General features: G+C 41.4%; 1 protein-coding gene across 8 annotated transcripts in view; it reads right to left on the minus strand.

The window, feature by feature from the left end:
• Positions 1-20,261, minus strand: part of Pde8b (phosphodiesterase 8B) — a 237,580-nt gene that overhangs the window by 197,083 nt on the left and 20,236 nt on the right. For 4 of the 8 annotated variants that reach the window (XM_076857099.2, XM_076857098.2, XM_076857103.2 and 1 more), the window contains exon 2: positions 9,669-9,974. The exons of 2 other annotated variants lie outside the window; for them this stretch is intronic. In XM_076857099.2, the coding sequence (XP_076713214.1) occupies positions 9,669-9,974 (306 nt within the window). Of the gene's footprint in view, positions 1-9,668; positions 10,318-20,261 lie in introns of those variants that run through there. 2 more of the 8 variants (XM_076857106.2, XM_076857101.2) reach the window with 1 other exon arrangement.

A 20,261-nucleotide genomic window follows, 5' to 3' on the forward strand; every position in this document is an offset into this window, starting at 1 on the left:
AGTAGTTAGTTAGAAGTTGAATCAGATGATAACTCAATTTCAGAGGGTGAGGGTGAGGTAAATACATTTTTATTAGTGCATTATAATTACGTATAAAGTGGAATTCATTATGATATACTCATACATGCACAGAACACAATTTGGTCTATTTCACTCTCCAGTCCCTGCCTTTCCTTCCTTCCCCCTCCCCACACTCCTCTTCCTCTACTCTCCCTTCTGTTTTTGTCAGATGACTTTTTTATTCCTTTTAACTAACTTCCACATATGAAAGAAAACATATGACTCTTGACTTTCTGAATCTGGCTTATTTTACTTAGCCTGATAGTCTCCAGTTCCATTCATTTGCCACAAATGACATAATTTCATTCTTCTTTTTGGCTGAGTAAAACTCCATTGTGTCTATATACCACATTTTTAAAAATCCATTCATCTGTTAGCAGAAATCTAGGCTGGTTCCCTAACTTGGCTATTGTGAATTGCACTGCTATAAACACGGGTATGCATGTATCACTATAGTATTCTGACTTCAGTTCTTTTGGGTAAAATGTCAAAGACTGGTAGGTATATTGGGGTCCCATGGTGGGTCCCTTCCTAGTCTTTCAAGAATCTCCATACTAATTTCTATAGCGGTTGCATTAATTTGCAGTCCAACCAATAATGTATGTGTTATTTTTCCTACACATCTTTGCCAGCAATTATTATTAGGTAAGATATATTTAAGATGACATTGTATTCGCACATCAGGAAACATGTTGTCTTTTCCGTGATACTAACCCTTGTTAGTGATCCTGGCTTATGACCATTAGTTATCATGAGTTGTAAAATGGTAATATTCTTGTTCTGCTATTCGATCTAATTTATTAGCTGGAATAGATTTCTAGAAAGAGAAACTTCTCACCAACTAGTTGATTTCCCTGGGACACAGTTTCTATAGGAAAGGCAGATTAAATGCATGCATCTTTCCTGTTATTTCTAGTTTTCAAAAAAATTAGTTAATTCCCTGGTATTCTCCTGAAGTGCCAAGGAGGGTTTTTGTTTTTTTGTTTGCTTTGCTTTTGTTTTGTTTTGTTTTGTTTTGCTTATTTGCATGTTTAGTATCATTTCAAATCCTTATGGATTTATTTGCACAGCCACTAACAAAGTTTATACTTTGCTTCATTCTGTCTTTATTTTTTTCTAAACATCATTTTTTTTCTAAATATTATACTTTCTTGATTATGGGAAAAGACTCCTAGTTCCAATTACAGTTCAGCTCAAGACTTTTGGTGGTGTTTGGTCTTCTCACAGTCACCCAGTTTCTCAGGCAAGACTATCAGTTTTTTAAATTAAAAAAAAAAAAAAAAAAGTCCCACTTTGGCCCAGAGACCACCGTGGGTGAGTCATGGACAGCTGGACCATTGCTGACCTTCATAAATGTACTTTGCTCTCCATTTAGCCACAGCTATTGCTTGAGGGTCCCTCAGCAGGAACCCTGGAGCAGACAAAAGCCCTATCCATCGTGAATTCTGTCATTTTCCAGTTCCAGAGCTTTAATGTTATTTGTGGTTCTGACATCAAAAAAAAAAATGCAGCCTGTTTGTTTTTTTTTTTTTTCTTTTATGTTCCCCTGCATGATAGGTTGCTTAAAAGTCTCTCATGTGTCTTTCTATAAAAATTTTCAGAATTCAGGGTCTTCTCTCAGTTTCGTGATTCACACAGGCAACTGGGTCCCTGAAGCTAATTATTATACCTTCCTATTTGAGAAAACAGGTCTTAGATTTACAGTGCAAAACTTTCCCAGCAACCTACTATATCTGACACCACCTGAAATGCAGCAATACAAAAACCAGCAGCACTCATGCAAAATGGTTCTAAGCAATCGCAAACCTAGACTCCAGGTTACAGGTTTAAGACAAAGATTCCATGTGGAACCATCTCAAGATAACACCAAAGACTCTGATCTTGATATTCTGCTTGTGCAGGCCCATCAGGCGTGGAACCCAAACCACAGCATGGGCATTCAACTGGCAGAATTCCCCTGGGCCTTCACCTTTGGAAATCCAGTTGAAACAGATCAAATCCTGGTCCATGGTTGTGGTTTTCCAAACCTTCCAGATAACACATCTCTAGATAAGCCCAGTTTGTTTATGTTAGCCAAATCAATCTACTTGAAAGTGTGGGATATATTTTCCAATACCTTATTTCAAAAATATTTAAATAACCCGAATCTCATTTATATACCAAAATGGTAATAATGGCAACACATGACTATTAGCAGCTTCTCTTTGTACAGCACAGCACTTATAAAATGTCAAGCATTGAGTCCAGTGAAAATAATGGCATGTTGTACCAAAACTTCTTGAATTTTGAGTGCATCAGATATTCTACACTAACCTCAAAACCATACACCCATTTAAGCTCACAGAAGAGGCGACAGTGGATGTGTTTAAGGAAAACTGTTCCCACAGACCCTGCTCTGATGCCCCGACATGCTTCACCTCTTTGCTCCAAATAACTCTGCATTTAGCACCAATCATAGATCAGCCTTGGGCCTGGCTGTCCACAGGTCCCAGGTGGCACCTCACCTAAGGAGTGGATCATGTAGTAAGAGGCCATAAAGCTCAGCAGTTAAGAACCTTGGGATTGGCTTCAAATAAGCTTGCATTCAAATTTCATCTCTCACCTTGAGCAATTTATTCCACCTCTTGCAGCCTCATTTTCCTCACTTTTAAAGTGGAAATAATAATTTGTAGCTCTGTACATTACATGAAATAAAGTAGATTGAGTGAAATGGGGTATATAAAGTGCTCAGCAAATAGCAAGAACTTAAATAATAACTAACGTTATTATATCCACCCTATTTATCTTGTAAAATCTATGAACCATGCATGAAAACTTGAATCACCTGGGAAACAAAAGACAATCGCAAAATATTATTTTCTTTCACTGATGGATTATCCAAAAGTAAAATAGCTTCTTAAAGCAAACTGTCAGCAGAGTAAGATAACTCCATGTCACAAACTATTTTTGTGTGGACGGTCCCTAAGGAGGCAGAAATGGGGAGGTAAAAGAAGTCAATCAATGGTATAGAATAAAGCAAGGAAATGCTAAATAAAAGTGGTTTTATCTGCCAATGGGAGATGAGAGGAAATGGGGGAGGAGCCATCAGTAGCCAATTCTAAATTAATCTATAGTACAATTTGTTAAAAAAGCAATGATCTCTATTAAAACATAATTAACTACAAAGATTTTCCATTATAAGATAAAGGTAACCCCACCTAAAAACAAATCCCAGCAACAGTGGGGTACAGTTTAGAGGTAGAGTGCTTGACCACCACATAGGACACCCTGGGTTCAATCCCAAGATTGTTGTCAGATTAACTTATTTGCACTTATAACCTGTTTCCTTCCCAGACACTGTCTGATCAGGGAACAAGGAAGGTGTAATTGGTTGATCTCACCTGGTAAAGAAGTAAGTAAAAAACTCCAGGGTACGTTTTACTATTTTAAAAATATGTATTAAGATATATCCTTTATTGAAAATATCAGTTCATAAACAAATTGCAAAGTTTTTTTGTAGTTTTTATTTAGTTTTTGTGGGGAGAAGGTTGTAGACAGTGGGGAAGTACAAACTGAGAAAAAAAATGGACTAAACTAATGAAACTGACTCTCCAGGCTCTCATGAGGAATACTGTGTTCTTTCTCCACACCAACCACTGGATTTTGGTTTCTTGGTAAAGAAGAGCAGCAGGCAAGGCACAGAGGAAGTGATATAAACACATCTCATCAGAGTCAGAGAATCATGAACTCAGGAGGAGACTATGTCTATAGCAACTTAGAGATCTCCAACAAAGGTCACTGGATATATTTTTTAATATCATAAGTCATTAAACAAGGAATGTAAACAATGAAATTTTTATATGCCATTATTTTAGACAACCATCAAAGATGCCCCTCTTAATTTGTGTTCATCTGTACCTAGGTATCTCTAACGATGTTGAAAAATTCTTAACAATTTTCACAGACAGCCAATGGGTTATGCTCAGGATTTGCCCCTCCAGACCCATTCTCCACCCTGCCTTGTACTCTGGAAACCTTGATCGATAGGACCTTTTTCAATCAAAATCAACAGGCTGATTTTCAGATGTGTTTAGCCAAAAGAAGGTACAGGCAGAAGATCCATGAAAGAGAAGGCAATATAAAAAGGAAAAATGGGGGGTGGGGGGAGACAGCGACATGGAGGTATTTACTCCCTTGGCTCCCTCCCCGTCTACCTCGCTCCCTCCAAACACTACTTGTTCCCCTTGAGATCACAGCTTCTGGGACCTTCCCTGTCCTATAGATTTGGTTCCTTTGGTTCTCATAACTACTACCTCTTGACCTTCTAGCATGGGAACAGCTCCCTCTTTTTCTAGTCTTCGGGTGCTGCACATCACTTGTTGGCCTTTCTTCATCCTGCCAGCACATCTGAAATAATCCTCCATGAGATTGTTTTCAGATGAACTTATTTGCACTTATAACCTGTTTCCTTCCCAGACACTGTCTGATCAGGGAACAAGGAAGGTGTAATTGGTTAATCTCACTTCATCCAGGTGCAGGGTTTATCTATAGCCCTCTGATTAGTCACTGCTGCCTCCAATCTGAGCTCTTCATCCTCAACAGAGAGCACCCAAGAGAACGGAAAGCAAAGAGGTTCTATTTCCCAATCTGAAGTCTCCATCTGGTTCAGCAGCCTTCATCTTTGGGGAACCCATCAGCTCTAGATTTTACTTGCCCACCCGGCCCTAAAATTCTCATGTGCTCCTTCCCAACTCAAAGGTTTTCCAAACTCTGCACTTTATCTTCCTATTTGATGCTGTAGGTTCACTCCCTCCTTCCTATTTGGATTTCTAGCCTTAAAACTATCACCAGTCTGGTGCCACAGAACCTACCCACCCTTTCCCTGCCCACTCTGGTGACCCAAGATGGTCACCAGAGTAGGATTTCAATACAAACCATCGATAGGACCTTTTTCAATCAAAAAAAGCTGGAAGCTTGCACTATATAGTTACTTTCTGGCTTGAGGTCTTTTTTAATGGAATCAAAAGAAAGTATTACCTGATTGTCCTTAAAAACTAATGTAACTATTAATGAAAGCAGTGAAAAACTAGGAAAATGTGATTACTGGCTCTAAATCAGTGTGTTGACAGGAGCAGGGGTGAAACTATGAAAAAACATGCAATGGCCAAGGTAAATTGGGGCTTTACTAAAGCAACTTACAGGAGTCACTGGAGCTAACCCAACTTTTTGCTCCATTTTAAAGTGAAAAATGAGGGTGAAAGAACTAGCAAGAACTCCAAGAGTTGAGGACAGAAAATGGGCCTGGAGCATGAGACATCTAACCCCTTCTTAGGCTCCTTCCTTGCCGTGCAGTTTCCCATCATGTAGACATGGCCCCTCCAGAGCAGAGGCAAATGAGGAACTCTAAGGGGAAAGAAGTGCAAACCCAAAAGGATTCTATGGAGAACTGAACTCATAAACCCAAATGGGTTACATGGTCCAGTGCCTTCCTCACTTACAGACTTTGCAGACAAACTTGAGGGTTCAGAATTTGACATCATAAATAGAGATGGTAGGTTCCCCATACAAAAGTAAACTGAGATGAAGGTCTATGATTAGTGCCCCAAATACAGGCAGTGTGGCACTCTACTCTCTGCTACAGGCAGTCCCACCTAATTCATCTGGTCAACAAAACAATTTAGTTCACTTAATAGGAGTGGTTCTCAAAGTGTGGCCCCCAGATCAGCAATATTAGCATCTCCTGAAAACTCACTAGAAATTCAAATTCTCAGGCCCCACCAAAGACCTACTAAATCAGAAGTTCTGGGTGTGAGGTGAGCAGTTTGTATTTTAATAAGCCCTCCATGTGATTCTGGTGTACACTGAAGTTTGTGAATATTTACTTAAAAAACAAACAAAAAATGACTTTTTAAAATATCTTCACCATTCCCTCAAATAGTATCTCAATGATATTACATGACTATAAGCTCAGAAAAAATATTTATTTATTTTCCTTTTAAACAGAGTCAACATGAGAATATCCTGATTCTTGGATGCCATGGAATATATTGTCGAAGTCACTAAAAACTGGTTTAGGCACATCCTTTTGCAAGAGTCTTACCCTCCTCTTAGGCTTTGCTTACCAAATTCCATGTATATTTCCTGAATTCCTAGCACTAAATATTGGCTCAATAAATAAATGAATACAATGCATGGAGGAGCCTGGGATGTTGGAGATGCTGGCTACCAGCATAGTCACTTGGAAACTAAAAATCTCTCAAGTCTCATCCACAAAACAGTTAACCTCTACAGTGGTTTCTACAAGTTGATGATATCAACAATGAAAACTATACTACAACTGGCTGCTTAGTCCTGGATACTCCCAAATAGCAACAGCTGGTATGAGAAAAGATTTGTAAGAATCCCTGGCTCCTCCCAGAGAGAGGTTCAACCATCTCCTCTAAGGATTTCCAAACATGAATTACAAAACTGGCACAATATCAGGAGTGAGCATCCTGCAGGATTCTCCTGTTGGAGTACTATTTTTAAAAAGGCAAGCAAGAGGGAGATAAATTGCTAGGAAGTTGCAGTTTTACAGCAATTGGGAGACAAATCTAACTTCTTACCAGAAATGGAAACCCATGTGATATCATTGTACTGCATATGAATTATTAATGTTTATAATCTTTTTTTGCCAATTAGGTATTCAAGAAGGTTCCTGTTGACATCATGTTTGACATCATAATGCTTTATCATTCTAAAAGCATAATGAAATGAATTATTGCTAGAAAAAGAAAAAGAGATCAAGCACACATATTTGCACTCTGGGGAACACCAGAGCCCAAGTAGATAATGAGGGTTTTGTTTATAATTGATGCACAAAGAGCAAAAAAGTATTGAAACCCACCACCACTATAAATAGAACCAAATAGCAAAGACCTTATTTTTCTACCTGAATGTTTTTAGAAAGGGGTGGAGATACACATAGCTAGCAACCAGCAAGTATCTCAAACTCTTTTTTTAAAAACTATCTCAAGTTCTTAAGGCCAAAAAAAAAAAAAATTCTTATTCTAAAATGAAATGAAAGTAAAGTTTTTATAAAATTATCTCATCTACAAAAGGGTACAGAACACATGAACTTTAAGACTAGAAAAGACAATGCAACACTGAGTCACAGCTTAAAAAGAATACTATTAAATATTTTAGGGCAATTATGTGATAAAATGGTGTATGATCTGTATAAATAACTCTGGTCTCAAATTTAATTTCAAATATATAATTCCTGAGATCTACACGATGCAAATTCGTGTGGAATCACTGAGGCAGCAGTTTCATTTCCAACATTCTTAGTAATGGGTTGGAATGAATTAAGTTCTTATTTGACAATCTTGTTGGTAAAACAAAATGAGTTAAATTCCTTCCCAGGTCAAGCCTTTGAACACTTAAGCCAAGTAGCAATGAGATTTATATAAGTTTCTTCTAGTTGCTAATAATCGGGACTAATTTTCCCTCTAGTTTTTACTCCATTTGATCTGTAGGTAGCCTCTTGAGGGAAGCATTAAAACACATAGAATGGAAACACATTCATTATTCTTTCCCTCACTAAACAAACACAGAGTGGCTAGAGTTGCCAGGTACTAAAGTGAGGTCCTTGCTACTCTGGAAGGCAAAAATGCACAATTTCTCTTGAGCAACCAGAAAAAAAAGGACCACATAGTTCATGAGCAGTCACCATTCTGAACTACTGCCTCAGGTCTTCAAATGTCCTTTTCAGCAAAAAGGTAAAAGGATAGTCCTTCCTTATAACGTCCCAATTTAATGCTATCACCAAAAATAACATTTTAATCGGTTGAAATGACTCCTAAAGCTCACTTTATGTGTCAGGAAATGGAGCAGGGACCAAAAAGAGCAAAGTTATATAGAGTTCAGCATATGCCTTTGTAACAAACGTGTGATCGATAAATAATACCATCATGAATCCAGTTCTCTGCCCTTTGATTATTCTCTGCCAATGAGGCACTGTTAACACACAATAATAAGAAAGGAAGATTGTTCCTTGCTTATACTAGGTGCTCAATAGGTGGTATTTTTATTCTAACGGTGATTATGATTACTACCAGAGAAACACTGCACCTACAAATAAACATCAGTTAAGTTTTATATTGCAAAATCAGATGCTGTTTTTAAAAGATTAAGTTCATTAAAAGAAGCTTTTGGTCTTCCATACTGAAGTTAGCACACACTACCCCTTCTATTCACTCCTCTACTGTGTGCTGACTTCATCCAATGAAGTCCAGAGCCTCCTCACACCAGGTCAACCGTTGAACAAGGTTTTTACTAGTAAATATTCAATTGTGTGTTGGCCAAAGAATTGTGGAATGGTTCCCAATAATCTGTTGGCCATGTAAAGCTATGTCTATCTAACACTGAGTTTTAGAGATGGCTGGGTGCAGTGGCGCACACCTGTAATTCCAGTGACTCAGGAGGCTGAGGAAGAGGAGCGCAAGTTCAAAGCCAGCCTCAGCAATTTAGCCAGACCTTAGGTAACTTAAAGAGACCCTATCTAAAAATAAAACATAAAAAGGGCAGGGAGCTGAGGATGCAGCTCAGGGGTTAAGCACCCTATGTTCAATTCCTGGTACAAAAAAAAAACCTGTCACAGAGATGTGTTGTTTTTTTCCTCTGCACACTTCCTCTGCAAATTGTGCCATTGTCATTGTTTGTTATAAGGGAAAAGGCCCAATGTCCAAATTGACACAATGAAAATATTCTTAGATATATTAGTAGTTTGAAAACATATAGGACTGCACTATTAGAATAATAATTTTCAAATGACATTAAGAAATATCTACTTACTAATCATTAAAGTGTTTTTTCAACTTCCTCACAATTCCTCTTCCCAAAGATCAAATGTCTGTGCAAAATCTTCATCTTCTGAGAGCCGAACTGTACTAGAAACCATGTCCCCTCATTGTAGCTTTGCTGACAATCCAAACTCATGGCTGGATTCTCTCATTTATGACCACAATACAGCCAACCCAGGGAAATGCAAAATCTACAAACAGGTTCCACATTGCTCCTCTATCTCTTCCTACCTCTCACTGAAAACACAAACACTCTCATTCATTCACAAATCCCTGCGCTGGATCCCTGTGTTGAGATTCCAGCCGGCCTGACTGGCTTTCCCAGGTAACAATCTGAATAGGAGGCACTACCATATCCTGGTACTAGGTCTGCATCAGTTACCTACAAGGCATGCAAATCCAGCTCGGCGGATCTCATTCAGCTGGACTTACCCTGAATGCTGTCAATGATATATACCCAACCCTGCTGCTGCATACTCCCGAGCCACAGCCTTCCTCCCCCAGTGAGAAACAGGCCACCCCGACTGCTTCCCACTGCGCTCCTTTCTCCATCTGGCCCCAAGATCAGCTTAGGTCTCTTCCTCAACCCCTCTGGGGGTCTTTTTCAGTCCCCATTTCTTGGGTCCTTATCATCCCCTCAAATGAAAAGTAAACTCCTCAGTGACACTCTCCCCAAACCAGCCGCGTCACGGCCCCTCAACTCCACCGGAGCCCCCTGCCCATGGGAACCCTGCTCGGACGGGGCGGGCGGACCCCCACCAGTCGGTGTCAGCGCCTAGCATTTACCTTGACGCTGGTGTAGCTGGTCTGGGTCTCCGCCTCGGCGCTGCTGCAGCAGTGACGCCTCCGGCCCCTGCAGGTGGTCGCGGCTGGGGCTGCGGAGCCCGCGCTGCTACCGCTGCCCAGCTCAGCCCGGGCCCTGCGGACGCGGATAGCGCCCAGGGGTCCCGACGCCCGGCTCGGGGGAATGGCGTCGGCGGCGTCGGTCTGGACGAAGAGGCCGTGCAGGGGGGCCGCGGGGCCCTGCGACACACTGGTGGTCTGGCGGGGCGAGTTGGACTCCTCCGAGTCCCGGCAGTAGATCACGCCGCTCTGCGAGACATGGATACTAGGGGCGCAGCCCATCCCTCGGCCGGGTCTCCCCGCGCTCCCGCCCGAGCCCAGGGCCGCCCGGACCCAGCGCACCCGCTGCCACCTGCAGTGAGGGGGCGGGCGCGGCGGCGGGGGCGCCTGGACTGCGCGCCCCCCGGCTTGTGTGGTGGCCGCCGCTCCGTCGGGCTCGCCGCGATGACCCCCGCCGAGCCTCCGGGAGCTGCGCGCGTCACCCCAACTTTCCCTTCTGGCCCATCTTCCTCACCGAGCGGGAGAGCGTGCACACACAGCGCCCCGCACGCACCGGCGGCCGCCACCCTCCCCGCCGCGGCGCCCCAAACACGCTCCCCGCGCCTCCGCCTTCCCCTCCTCCCTCGGCTCGGCCCGCGCCGCCGCCCAGCTCGACCACGCCGGGCTCTTGCGCCTGCGGCCCCGGGCCAGGGCGCCCGCCCGCCGGCCAGCACAGCCCCTCACACTTTCAGTCTGAGTGTGTCTCCCTCCTTTCTCGCTCCCTCCCACCGCCCTCCTCAGGTGCCCCCGCTCCGCGGGCGCCACCGCCCGGACTCCGGTGCGCCCCTTAGCCCCTCCCGCCTCGCCCCGGGCTCTGGGACTGGGCAGAGTGTGCCCCCGCCTTTCGTCTTGGCCCCGGGCCCCAGGGCGCAGCAACTGGCACCACGCCTTAGCGCCCTCCCCTCCTGCTCCGCTGTCCAGAGGCCTGTCCCTTCTGCACCCATCCCGACGCCGCCCCCTAGTGCCTCAGTCCCTAGTCCCCTGCAGGCACACACCCCTGGCCAAGCCCTGAAGGGCTGGGTAGCCGGAGTAGGACCTCAATAAGTCCTCAAGGACCTCAATAAGTCCTCACTTTTTTTAGTACATCCCAGAGCAAAATAGGTTGTCCCTCCTGAAATAATAGGGACCCCACAACCCAGGCCCACCCAACTGATTTACTTGCCTGTCAACACACTCAGGTGAAGGTGATGAAGGGGAGACCTCACACTTCCAGAATACAATTCTTTTTTGCTCAACCCCCACCGGCACCCCACCTTCCCACATACTCTGAAGGCTTAAGTTGGATGGTGGCCCAGGCTTCAGAAGCCCATTCCCTGTCTACTCATCATTTGGAAGTTCATGCCAAGGAATGGGAAGGCCCTGCAGAGGAATGAATCCTTAAACACAGCTGTGGAAATCCAAATTTCCACAGAAGATTCAAGGGAAGAGCAGAAAGAAGCTGTCTGCATGCTTCTTGGTTTTCTCTCCCTGAGTTTTGACCTCTTCCCTGGATGTCACTAAATTTTCACCCTGACTTCTACCCCATGGAGCCTCCAGTTTTGAACTGCTCTTTGTCACACCCTGGGCTAAACAGTCAAAAATGCTTCCTTCACTCCACTAAGCTTCATTGCAGGAGAATAAGAATGCCTTTAGAAACAAGGCTGCTGTTCCTTCTCTCCCTGATGTGAATTCTGGGTTACAGCTGTCAGGAACCACTGCCCACTTACTCATGGGCTTCTTCAGTAGTTCCTGCCACAGCCATAGTGACACAAGGGAGATACTGAGATGGTCTACTCAAGGACTTTATCTAGAATTGCTTATAAGGCCAAAAGCAAAACCACAAAGTCTTGATGCAAAGCCCAAAGTAGTAAGTATTCAATTAGAAATAGTATCTTCATTTTTCTTGTCCTTTCCCCATACCATCAATTCTTGAAGTGACCCATTGAAGACTTCGAATGATGGCTTCTAACCTTCATAGAAAAGCAAGATATCACTCCCAATCTCAAAATCAGATAGGGAAGGGGAAAAGTTAGTCTAACTTTATTCTTTTACTTTTACTTCTCTATTCAGCATTTTTGTTGTCTTTTTCTTTTAATGACAGGAAAACCTTCATTTGGAAAAAGTCTATGCTACATTTTCAAATGTACAAGCAAATTGTTCATATTATTTCTGCACAGATTGGCTTCCCCAAGAAGCAGATTCAGAAATGGTATTTAACAGGCAGAATATTTATTAGAAAGTGCTCTTGTAATCAACTTTTGTGAAAGGACAGAAAGCAAGAGGAGGGAGGGGAAAGTTTAAGCAGAGAGAAAACTGACCTAGCCTCAGGCTTCCCTGCAGGAAGGCTTCTGAAAATGGGATGATACTTAGGAGTGTCCTAGACTGAGAGAATAGACCTATATAGGCCCACACCCACGTGGATTGTGGATGGGTTATTAAGAGCAGACCACTTCAGTGACCTTGGGCAAGCTGGCTCTCTTCAACTGAGGCACTCCCCTTACAAATTAGCACCTGAGCCAAGAGTTTTTTGCTGGCAGCACTCCCAGTAGCTGGAAGGGTAAGTCAGTCCTTTCCCGGCATCTCGGCTTCCCCCATGGTTTCCTTGCTGGCTGCCGAGGGGCCATGCCTATAAGAACACCACATTAAATGGTCCAGACAGATATGGGACAATCATTCATTTAAAACTAAACCTGATAGCTACCATCTGTTCCACTTCCAAGGGACCATTTAGGACCTGAGCAAACAACATCAGAGCTAGATTATAAAAACACTGGCCTCCATTCTAATCCCTGGTGAAATGTTAAAAGTCAGGAGTTAATCATTCCTAAAGCTCATCTGTGATTCTCTCCTATGCACCCATTGCAGTCATTAACCTTCATGGAGCTGATGGTGGCAGCTTTAACATACTGAAACTTAGAGCCATAATTCTCATGCCACATGTCTACATTTTCAGTTTTCTTGAGGAATTACTCAAGAAACCACCCAGAGAAGAGAAGAGCACCAGCCACTTCCAGAGGCTTTTGAAGGCGAGACTATAATTTTAAAAATAGAACTTATAACCAATCTTTTGGTAGAGACTATTAGGAGCTGAATCACGAAGGTACAAGTCATTTAGTAACAAATTTAGGTTGAACTTTCAACATTAAAAATAAATGGGGGAGCCAGGCGTGGTGGTGCATGTCTGTAGTCCCAGTGACTAGGAAGACTGAGACAGGAGGATCGAAAGTTCACGGCCAGTCTCAGCAATTTAGCAAGGCCCTAAACAACTTAGAATTGTCTCAGAATTTTTTTAAAAGTCAAAATAAAAAGGGCTGAGGGATATAATTCAGTGATCAAGCACACCTAGGTTAAATCCCCAGTACCCTAAATAAATAAATAAATGGGGCTGGGAATGTAGCTCAGTGGTAGATTGTTTGCCTAGCATACACAAGGCCCTGAGTTTGATCATCAGCAGTCAAAAAATATATATAATAATAATAAGCCTTGGGGAAGCAGATAACGCCAATGTAGTTAGTTAGTGAATAGGACTGAGTTGCTTTAATGGGTGTTATGATTTTGATAGCTCATCTGTGAGACAATGAAAGAAAGTATAGAGGTAAAATGATTGGATTTAAGAGCCTTAATCTAATCAGTGCATTAATTCACTGATAGGGATTAACTGGGTGATAACATAGGCAGGTAGGGTGTAGCTAGAAGAGATGGGTTGTTAGGGGCATAGCTTTGGGGCAAATATTTTGTCAGTGGTGAAGGGAATCTCTCTCTCTTTGCTTCCTGGTGCCATATTCCCAGCTGCTTTTCTCCACCACACACTGTGCCATTACCTCAGGCCTTACCTCAGGCCCTGAAGAATGACATTGACCATTGATGAACTGAGACCTCTGAAACCATGAGCACCCAATAAATTCTTTCTCCTCCAAAACTGTTCTTCTTATATCTTCTGGTTTCAGCAACAAAATAAGCTGACTAAAATAGTGGGTTAATTGCACACTTTATATTGGGACCAGTGTCTTTTGCTGAAAGTCAGTTCTTCGAAGGAAAAGAAGATGAAAGAAGAAATGTACTAGATATACATTTTTCCTCCCATTTCCAAAGCAGCAATAGCTCAAGCAGCTTCCACTGCCAATTCTAGCTTAGTGAAAGGAAAAAATAATATATCCCTATAATCTCCACCAAGTGTTCTCAGTGGGAATATGCAACCTGCCCCCATTGCTGGAACAGATCTGATCGCTGAAACTTGCACAAACGTGGAAGTGGAGGAGAAATGATTTCACTAAAATCATTTCCCCAGCTTAGTTCTGAGTCCTGAGTTCTTGCCTATATAAATGATTTCTGAACTGATTCCCATGTAACTACTTCAGTGCATCCCAGGACGACAGCAAAGTCTACAATCTCAGACACTGCAGATATAATTTAGACCCAAGTTACAGAACAAGGCCAAGAAACCCAACATTATATTAAAAAAATTTAATTAAGTGGGGAAAAATTTAGCAACATGTCCAAGAAACAAATCAGAAGAAAGAAAACCAAATTAGAAATGTATTTAAAAATCTAAACCTCAGATATATCCAAGGTCAGCTGAATGGCTTTTATGTTTTATAATGATATTAAGTAAGAGCTTACTTCAAAATTATGACCCAGAGTCATTGCAAGATACTGAACAAGTAAGGTCCATTCCAATTCTAAAATGGTAAGAATCTTCCAAAATTTCTCTAAAGAAACAGAAAATGTGATTAATACATTTTCACTGATTTTTTAACCACAGAGGTTAAAGCTACAGCAGCTATCTGACTCATCTTTGAATAACCAAACATTTAAGCAACCAATCGACCATACCAAGCTTCTGAGTTCAGACCATGTTCCTAATGGTAGAATTTATTGGGAATCCAACCACCTGATAAGTGAAATGATACCGTTTATTAAGCAGACCAGCACAGCGAAAAGCGCATTGAACTCTGAGTTAGAAGGGTGAATATGAAACCTGGTTTTACATTTTGTATAACCTTGGACAAGTCACTTAACCTCGAGATTTTCTAAAAAATCCCCAAAGTTTCTAAATCACCAATATCCAAGATGCCATAAAAGTTTTTGTCTTCTTATGAAGTTATTTTAAGTTAGAACTATGAGGTGTTTTTTGTTTTGAGAGAGCAATCCCAAACCAAATAGTACATCAGAATCATCCTGAGGAAATTGTCAGAAATACAACAGTTCCCTAGTCCTATCCTAAAGACTTGGATTCAGGTATTAAGGACTGGATGTAGCAGGTGTCCTTTTGAAGAAAATGAATCCAGCATGGCCTTTTCACAGTCTCCTTTGGGGAGAAGAGAAAGGTTGAAATCCTTACAAATGCCTAGGAACCTCTACACAGTCGGGCACCTGCCAAACTCTCACTTATCTCTCTCTTCCTTCTTGCCCTCACTCTCTGCACCAATACACACGTCTCCCTGCTGTTTCTCCAAGAGATTCAACATTCCCCAGGAGTTGTCCCCTCTGCCAGTTAGGCAGTTACATCCATACTTGCCTGGCTAATGTCCTCACTTCCTTTAATTCTCTGTTCAGATGTCCCCTACTCAATGCAGCCTATCCCCAACTTCTATTTAAAATTGAATGAGTGTAAGGTTATATGAATCTCTCCTCAAAATATTCTTAGCTAATTATGTTTTCTTTTCTGGACTTCCAGAGATGCTTTTTCCCCTAAAAAAGGTCAAAGATGGAAAAAATTGAAGAATGGAGGAGATGGAGGAAGTCAGAGAAATTAATGCACACCCATTTACAAAGAAAATACAGAATCATATACACTGAGACAGAGGCAAAAAGAAAATGAAAGTCTAAGAAAGACACACAGCCATTTTTATGGTAAAATAGCCATACCAAGAGAGTTTATAGATGCAACTTTTTAAAGAGAGTAAAAGTGAGTTGTATTTTTAATTATAGTTTCATCACTTCTTGGTTCTTCTGCCAAAGACCAAATGAAATTAAGGAGAGGATTTGGCCCATAGGAGAATTTTCTCTTGGCAGATGTAGAAAATGCAAATAGAGAAGATGGAAGAAGAGATTCAGCCAACATCTGATGCCCTTAGGTCAACATCATTGAACATGGATTGCACTGAATGCTGGTCCCTGCATAGGACAAAAGTGATCTATCTATTCTTCCCATTTATAAGAACACCACAGGAAGGGACTGGATCGGCCCCAAGAGGGACTTCAGAAGACCCTTTCTCCTCACCCAGAATTCCCTTGGACCCAAACAATCAGGCTATGAGGTGTGGAACATTCATTTCCAGGAGTTTTATAAGTACATTTCACAAAATGAGTCATGAAAGGACATACAAATGAAACACAAGGTACAGTCCAACTAGAAAGGAGCTTATAGGGCAATCAAGGGTATGAACTTAGAAGAATATAACAGAACATAATACATGGGTATCAAAGTGCAAGAGCAAAAATGAGCAGCCCTGTCAATTCTTTTATGGGAGTTATGATACTTGGGGAAGGCTTGCTGGAGAAAGAGCTTGTTATCCTCCTGAACCAGGATAACTTTTTAGTCAGAGGAATCAATGTGAATAAAGACACAGACTAACCTTAGTGGGACCAGAATCAGTGAGCAGATCAGACAAGTGGACAGCAACTCCTGAAGTAAGGATACTAAAACTTAAAGATGGAAGACCTGAAGCTTCTATATATACAAGTCACTGTAGTTTCTACCACCCTTCTGGAAACACCCTGTGTGAAAATCCAATTTAGAATACAAACCATTGTCTAGAAAAAGAAAGTTCTGTTTGCCAAATTATTAAATGTTGGCTTTTTTTCAAATAGTAAACTCCATGCTCCTTTAATACTCTTATATAGTGTTTTGAGTTTTTTAGGTAGGCTTAGTCAGGGTACAAATTACAAATTCACACCAACTTTTTAAAAATATATATAATGTATAAGACAAGCACAAGGCATATTTGTTTCTAAATTAGTGTGAGATTTCCTAAATGCCTCATGGTTAATTTTTTTTTTCAGTGCTGAGGAGGATTAAAAATTTTTTTCAGTACCTCACACATGCTAAATAAGCGCTCTACTAACTGAGTCGCACACATCTTGCTAGGCATACACCATCCATTCTAAAAGATCTCATCGTACTATGTGATGCTAAGTTCATTCATTCATTCATTCATTCAGCAAATATTAATTGAATGCCTACCATGCATCAGATACTAAATAAACACTAGGGAACAAGTCAGAAATAGTCTCTGTTTCAATTTTGGGAGGATGAAAGGACAAACAATAGAATTCTCTGATGGTCATAAAGGGATTTTAAAATGCTGATGTGACAGAGACTAGAGTAAAGTTATGGAAGTTTCCTCAGAGAAGATGACACATAGGTCAAGATTCTCAGAAAACTTTTTCAAAGGGAGTCTTCATTCATTCCTTTTTCCATCTACCCATCCATCCATTCATTCAATGAGAAAACTGAGTACCACCACTGTGCCCACACATGGAAGGATACAAAGAAGTGAAATACTCAATACTCACCCTCAGACAGTCTGGCCAAGAAATAGACATACACACAAAAGAAGTGTGTTAACATTTGCTTTCAACTAAAAATCCAAGCCCAGAAAGAAAGATCACTGTGGGTGGAAGTGATGTCACTGAGGAGATAGTGTGTGGCTCCTGGAAGAAAGACAGTGTTTAAAAATGCAGGAAAAAAAGGACACTCCAGGGAAGACAATGCACAGGAAAGCCTATAGGTAGGAACGCCGATTGCTTGAAGAACAATGAAGGAGATGATTCAAAATGCTTTGTCGGGGTATAAGAACAGCATTGTTTTGGCTGACAAGGTATGGTGTTACCAGGGAAGCAAATGTCAGACTATGGAGTTTGACTAAACTCTAGTCACTGGAAATCACTCTAGTTTTTAATAAGACTGTAACTTAAAAGTTCTATTTCACTGAGATGAATCTGGTTGCATACTCAAGGGCAGTGAAGGGACTCAGTAATAAGGACCAAGAAGGAGCTATAATAATTCAGAAATGGCACTTGTAATCCTAGCTTCTTGGGACACTAAGGCAAGAGGATTGCAAATTCAAGGCCAGTCTCATCAACTTAGTGAGAATCTGTCTCAAAATAAAAATTAAAAGAGCTAGGTATGTAGCTCAGTAGTAAATCACCCCTAGGTTCAATCATCAGTACCAAAAAACAAAAACAAAAATCAACAAAAAATAATTTAGAAATAAGATAATAGGGATCGTTATGAACTGAATTTTATCTTTTTAAAATCCATATGCTGGAACCCTAATCTTCAAGGTGACTATATTTGAATTAATTTACCGTGAAGGAGATAATTAAGGTTAAATGAGATCATAAAGGTGAGGCCCTTGTCCAACAGGATTGGTGTCCTTATAAGAAAAGGAAGAGACCCCAGAGCTGCATGCACACACAGAAGAAGGGCCTCGTGAACTCACAGAGACAGCACCATCAGCAATCCCAGGAGGAAGGCCTTGCCCACCCTGCTGCACTTTGATGGTACATTTCCAGGCTACAAATGTGTGAGAACATAAGTTTCTATTGTCTAAGCCACTCAGTCTGCAGTATTTTGTTATGGAACCCCTAGGGGATATCAAGTAGATGAAATGTGTGGGCATAGAGGGGAAAGGGGAGGGAATTATACAGACCTTACCAAGAATAAATCCTTGGGATCTGACATTGATTCAGTGAGGGGACAGGAAGCTGGTGATATTGAAAGCAATTGCAAAATTCCCGCCTTAGATAGGTAGGACAACGGGTGAGAACGGGGAGTACTCTCAGGAGAAATGAGCCTCCTATATAAGGCATTCTTCCCCTGGATTTGCACTTTGGGGGTCCAGAATCTTGAGTCTAGAAACCAGAAAGTGTCCATTTAAGTATCTCCAGAATATAACTACAACACGAGAGACATGAGGCCAAGAATCTCTTTTAAGTCCATGGCTGGATCTCTAGTACTTAAAACCAGAAACAATACGTTTCAGTATTTGTTGAAAGAATCATGAAGACAGTTCGATGTGTTAGCCTCCAAGTCCTCCTCACCAACAAGCATATGGCCCACCCTTCCCCCACATGGTTGCGACAACCATCTCAGGCCCACACATGGATGTTAGTTTCTTGCTTCCTGTCAGGATGACTAAAGTCAGTCTTTGAAACTTTTGCCTCAAAAAAAAAAAAAAAAAAGCTTCTGAGCCCTGGGATTTGACTTCTTGACTAGCTCCAGGTGCCTCCAGGCTGTAGCTTCGCCTGAGGGCCCAGCATTAGCACCTTCTGTTCATCTGGTGTTTTAATCCTCTCACTTTGGCTGCTGGGACTGTGAAAGGAGGTATTCTAGAAGCCTTCTGGCAGAAAGTCTCTTCCTTCTTGGAGTTTGACATTTGCTCTGCAGCATGGCACTTTCCCATGTTACTCCACTAAATATCTCCAAGGCAACAGTAGCTGGGGGCACAAGGGATCACTTCTTCATACCTCATATTACGTGGCTTAAACTATCATGCACAAAAATGGATTGAGTCACGTGGAGAGGAGCTTTCCAGGTTCTCCACACCAATGGCTATCAAATTTTAGCAATTGTCAGTTACCTAAAACACAGACTGCAAAGTCTGAGAATTTGAGTTTCTCACTCATTCCCAAGTGATGCAAATGCCACTCATCTAGGGATCACACTTTGAAAATCAGTGCTACAAACGAAGTAAGATAATACGAAACAAAAACAATGACACAAACACAACCCCTCACTTAGGATATTTTATTTTCTGAAACATAATATAACATATACTTAGCAGCACAATTCACAATATCTAAACTGTGGAACCAACCTAGATGCCCTTCAGTAGATGAATGGAAAGGGAAACCTTGGTATATATACACAATGAATATTACTCAGCATTAAAAGAGAATAAAAGCATGGCATGTGCAGGAAATGGATGGAGTTGGAGAATATAATGCTAAGTAAAGTAAGCCAATTCCAAAAAATCAAAGGCTGAATGTTTTCTTTCATATGAAGATGCTGAGTTACAATGGCAAGGGGCTTGGGGGAGCATGGGAGGAATGGAGGAACTTTAGATAGGGCAAAGGGGAGGGAGGGGAGTGGAGAGGGCAAGGGGGTAGGAATGATGGTGGAGTGAGTTAGACATCATTACCCTAAGCACACATATGAAGACAGGAATGGTGTGAAAATACGTTGTGTACAACCAGTGACTTGAAAATTTGTGTTTTATATGTGTAATATGAAATGAATTGCATTCTGCTGTCATATAAAACAAATTAGAATAAATAAATAATTTAATTTTAAAAAAAGGAAGTAACAGCTTTTCCTCAGTGGGAACCAGAAGGTTCTAAGTGTCTTCTAACCAAAACAAAAATGCTGGGACTAGGAGTAAAAGAATCCTTAATAACTCTTATAATAAAACTATTGCTTTGCTTTCATCCCCAGGATCTAGTTTTTTACTAATTTACTTTCTCAGTTTATTTATTTCATTTTAAAAGTCAATGTGCATATAAAAATTGTGT

This window comes from Callospermophilus lateralis, chromosome 5, assembly GCF_048772815.1.
Source record: "Callospermophilus lateralis isolate mCalLat2 chromosome 5, mCalLat2.hap1, whole genome shotgun sequence".
Lineage (NCBI taxonomy): Eukaryota > Metazoa > Chordata > Mammalia > Rodentia > Sciuridae > Callospermophilus > Callospermophilus lateralis.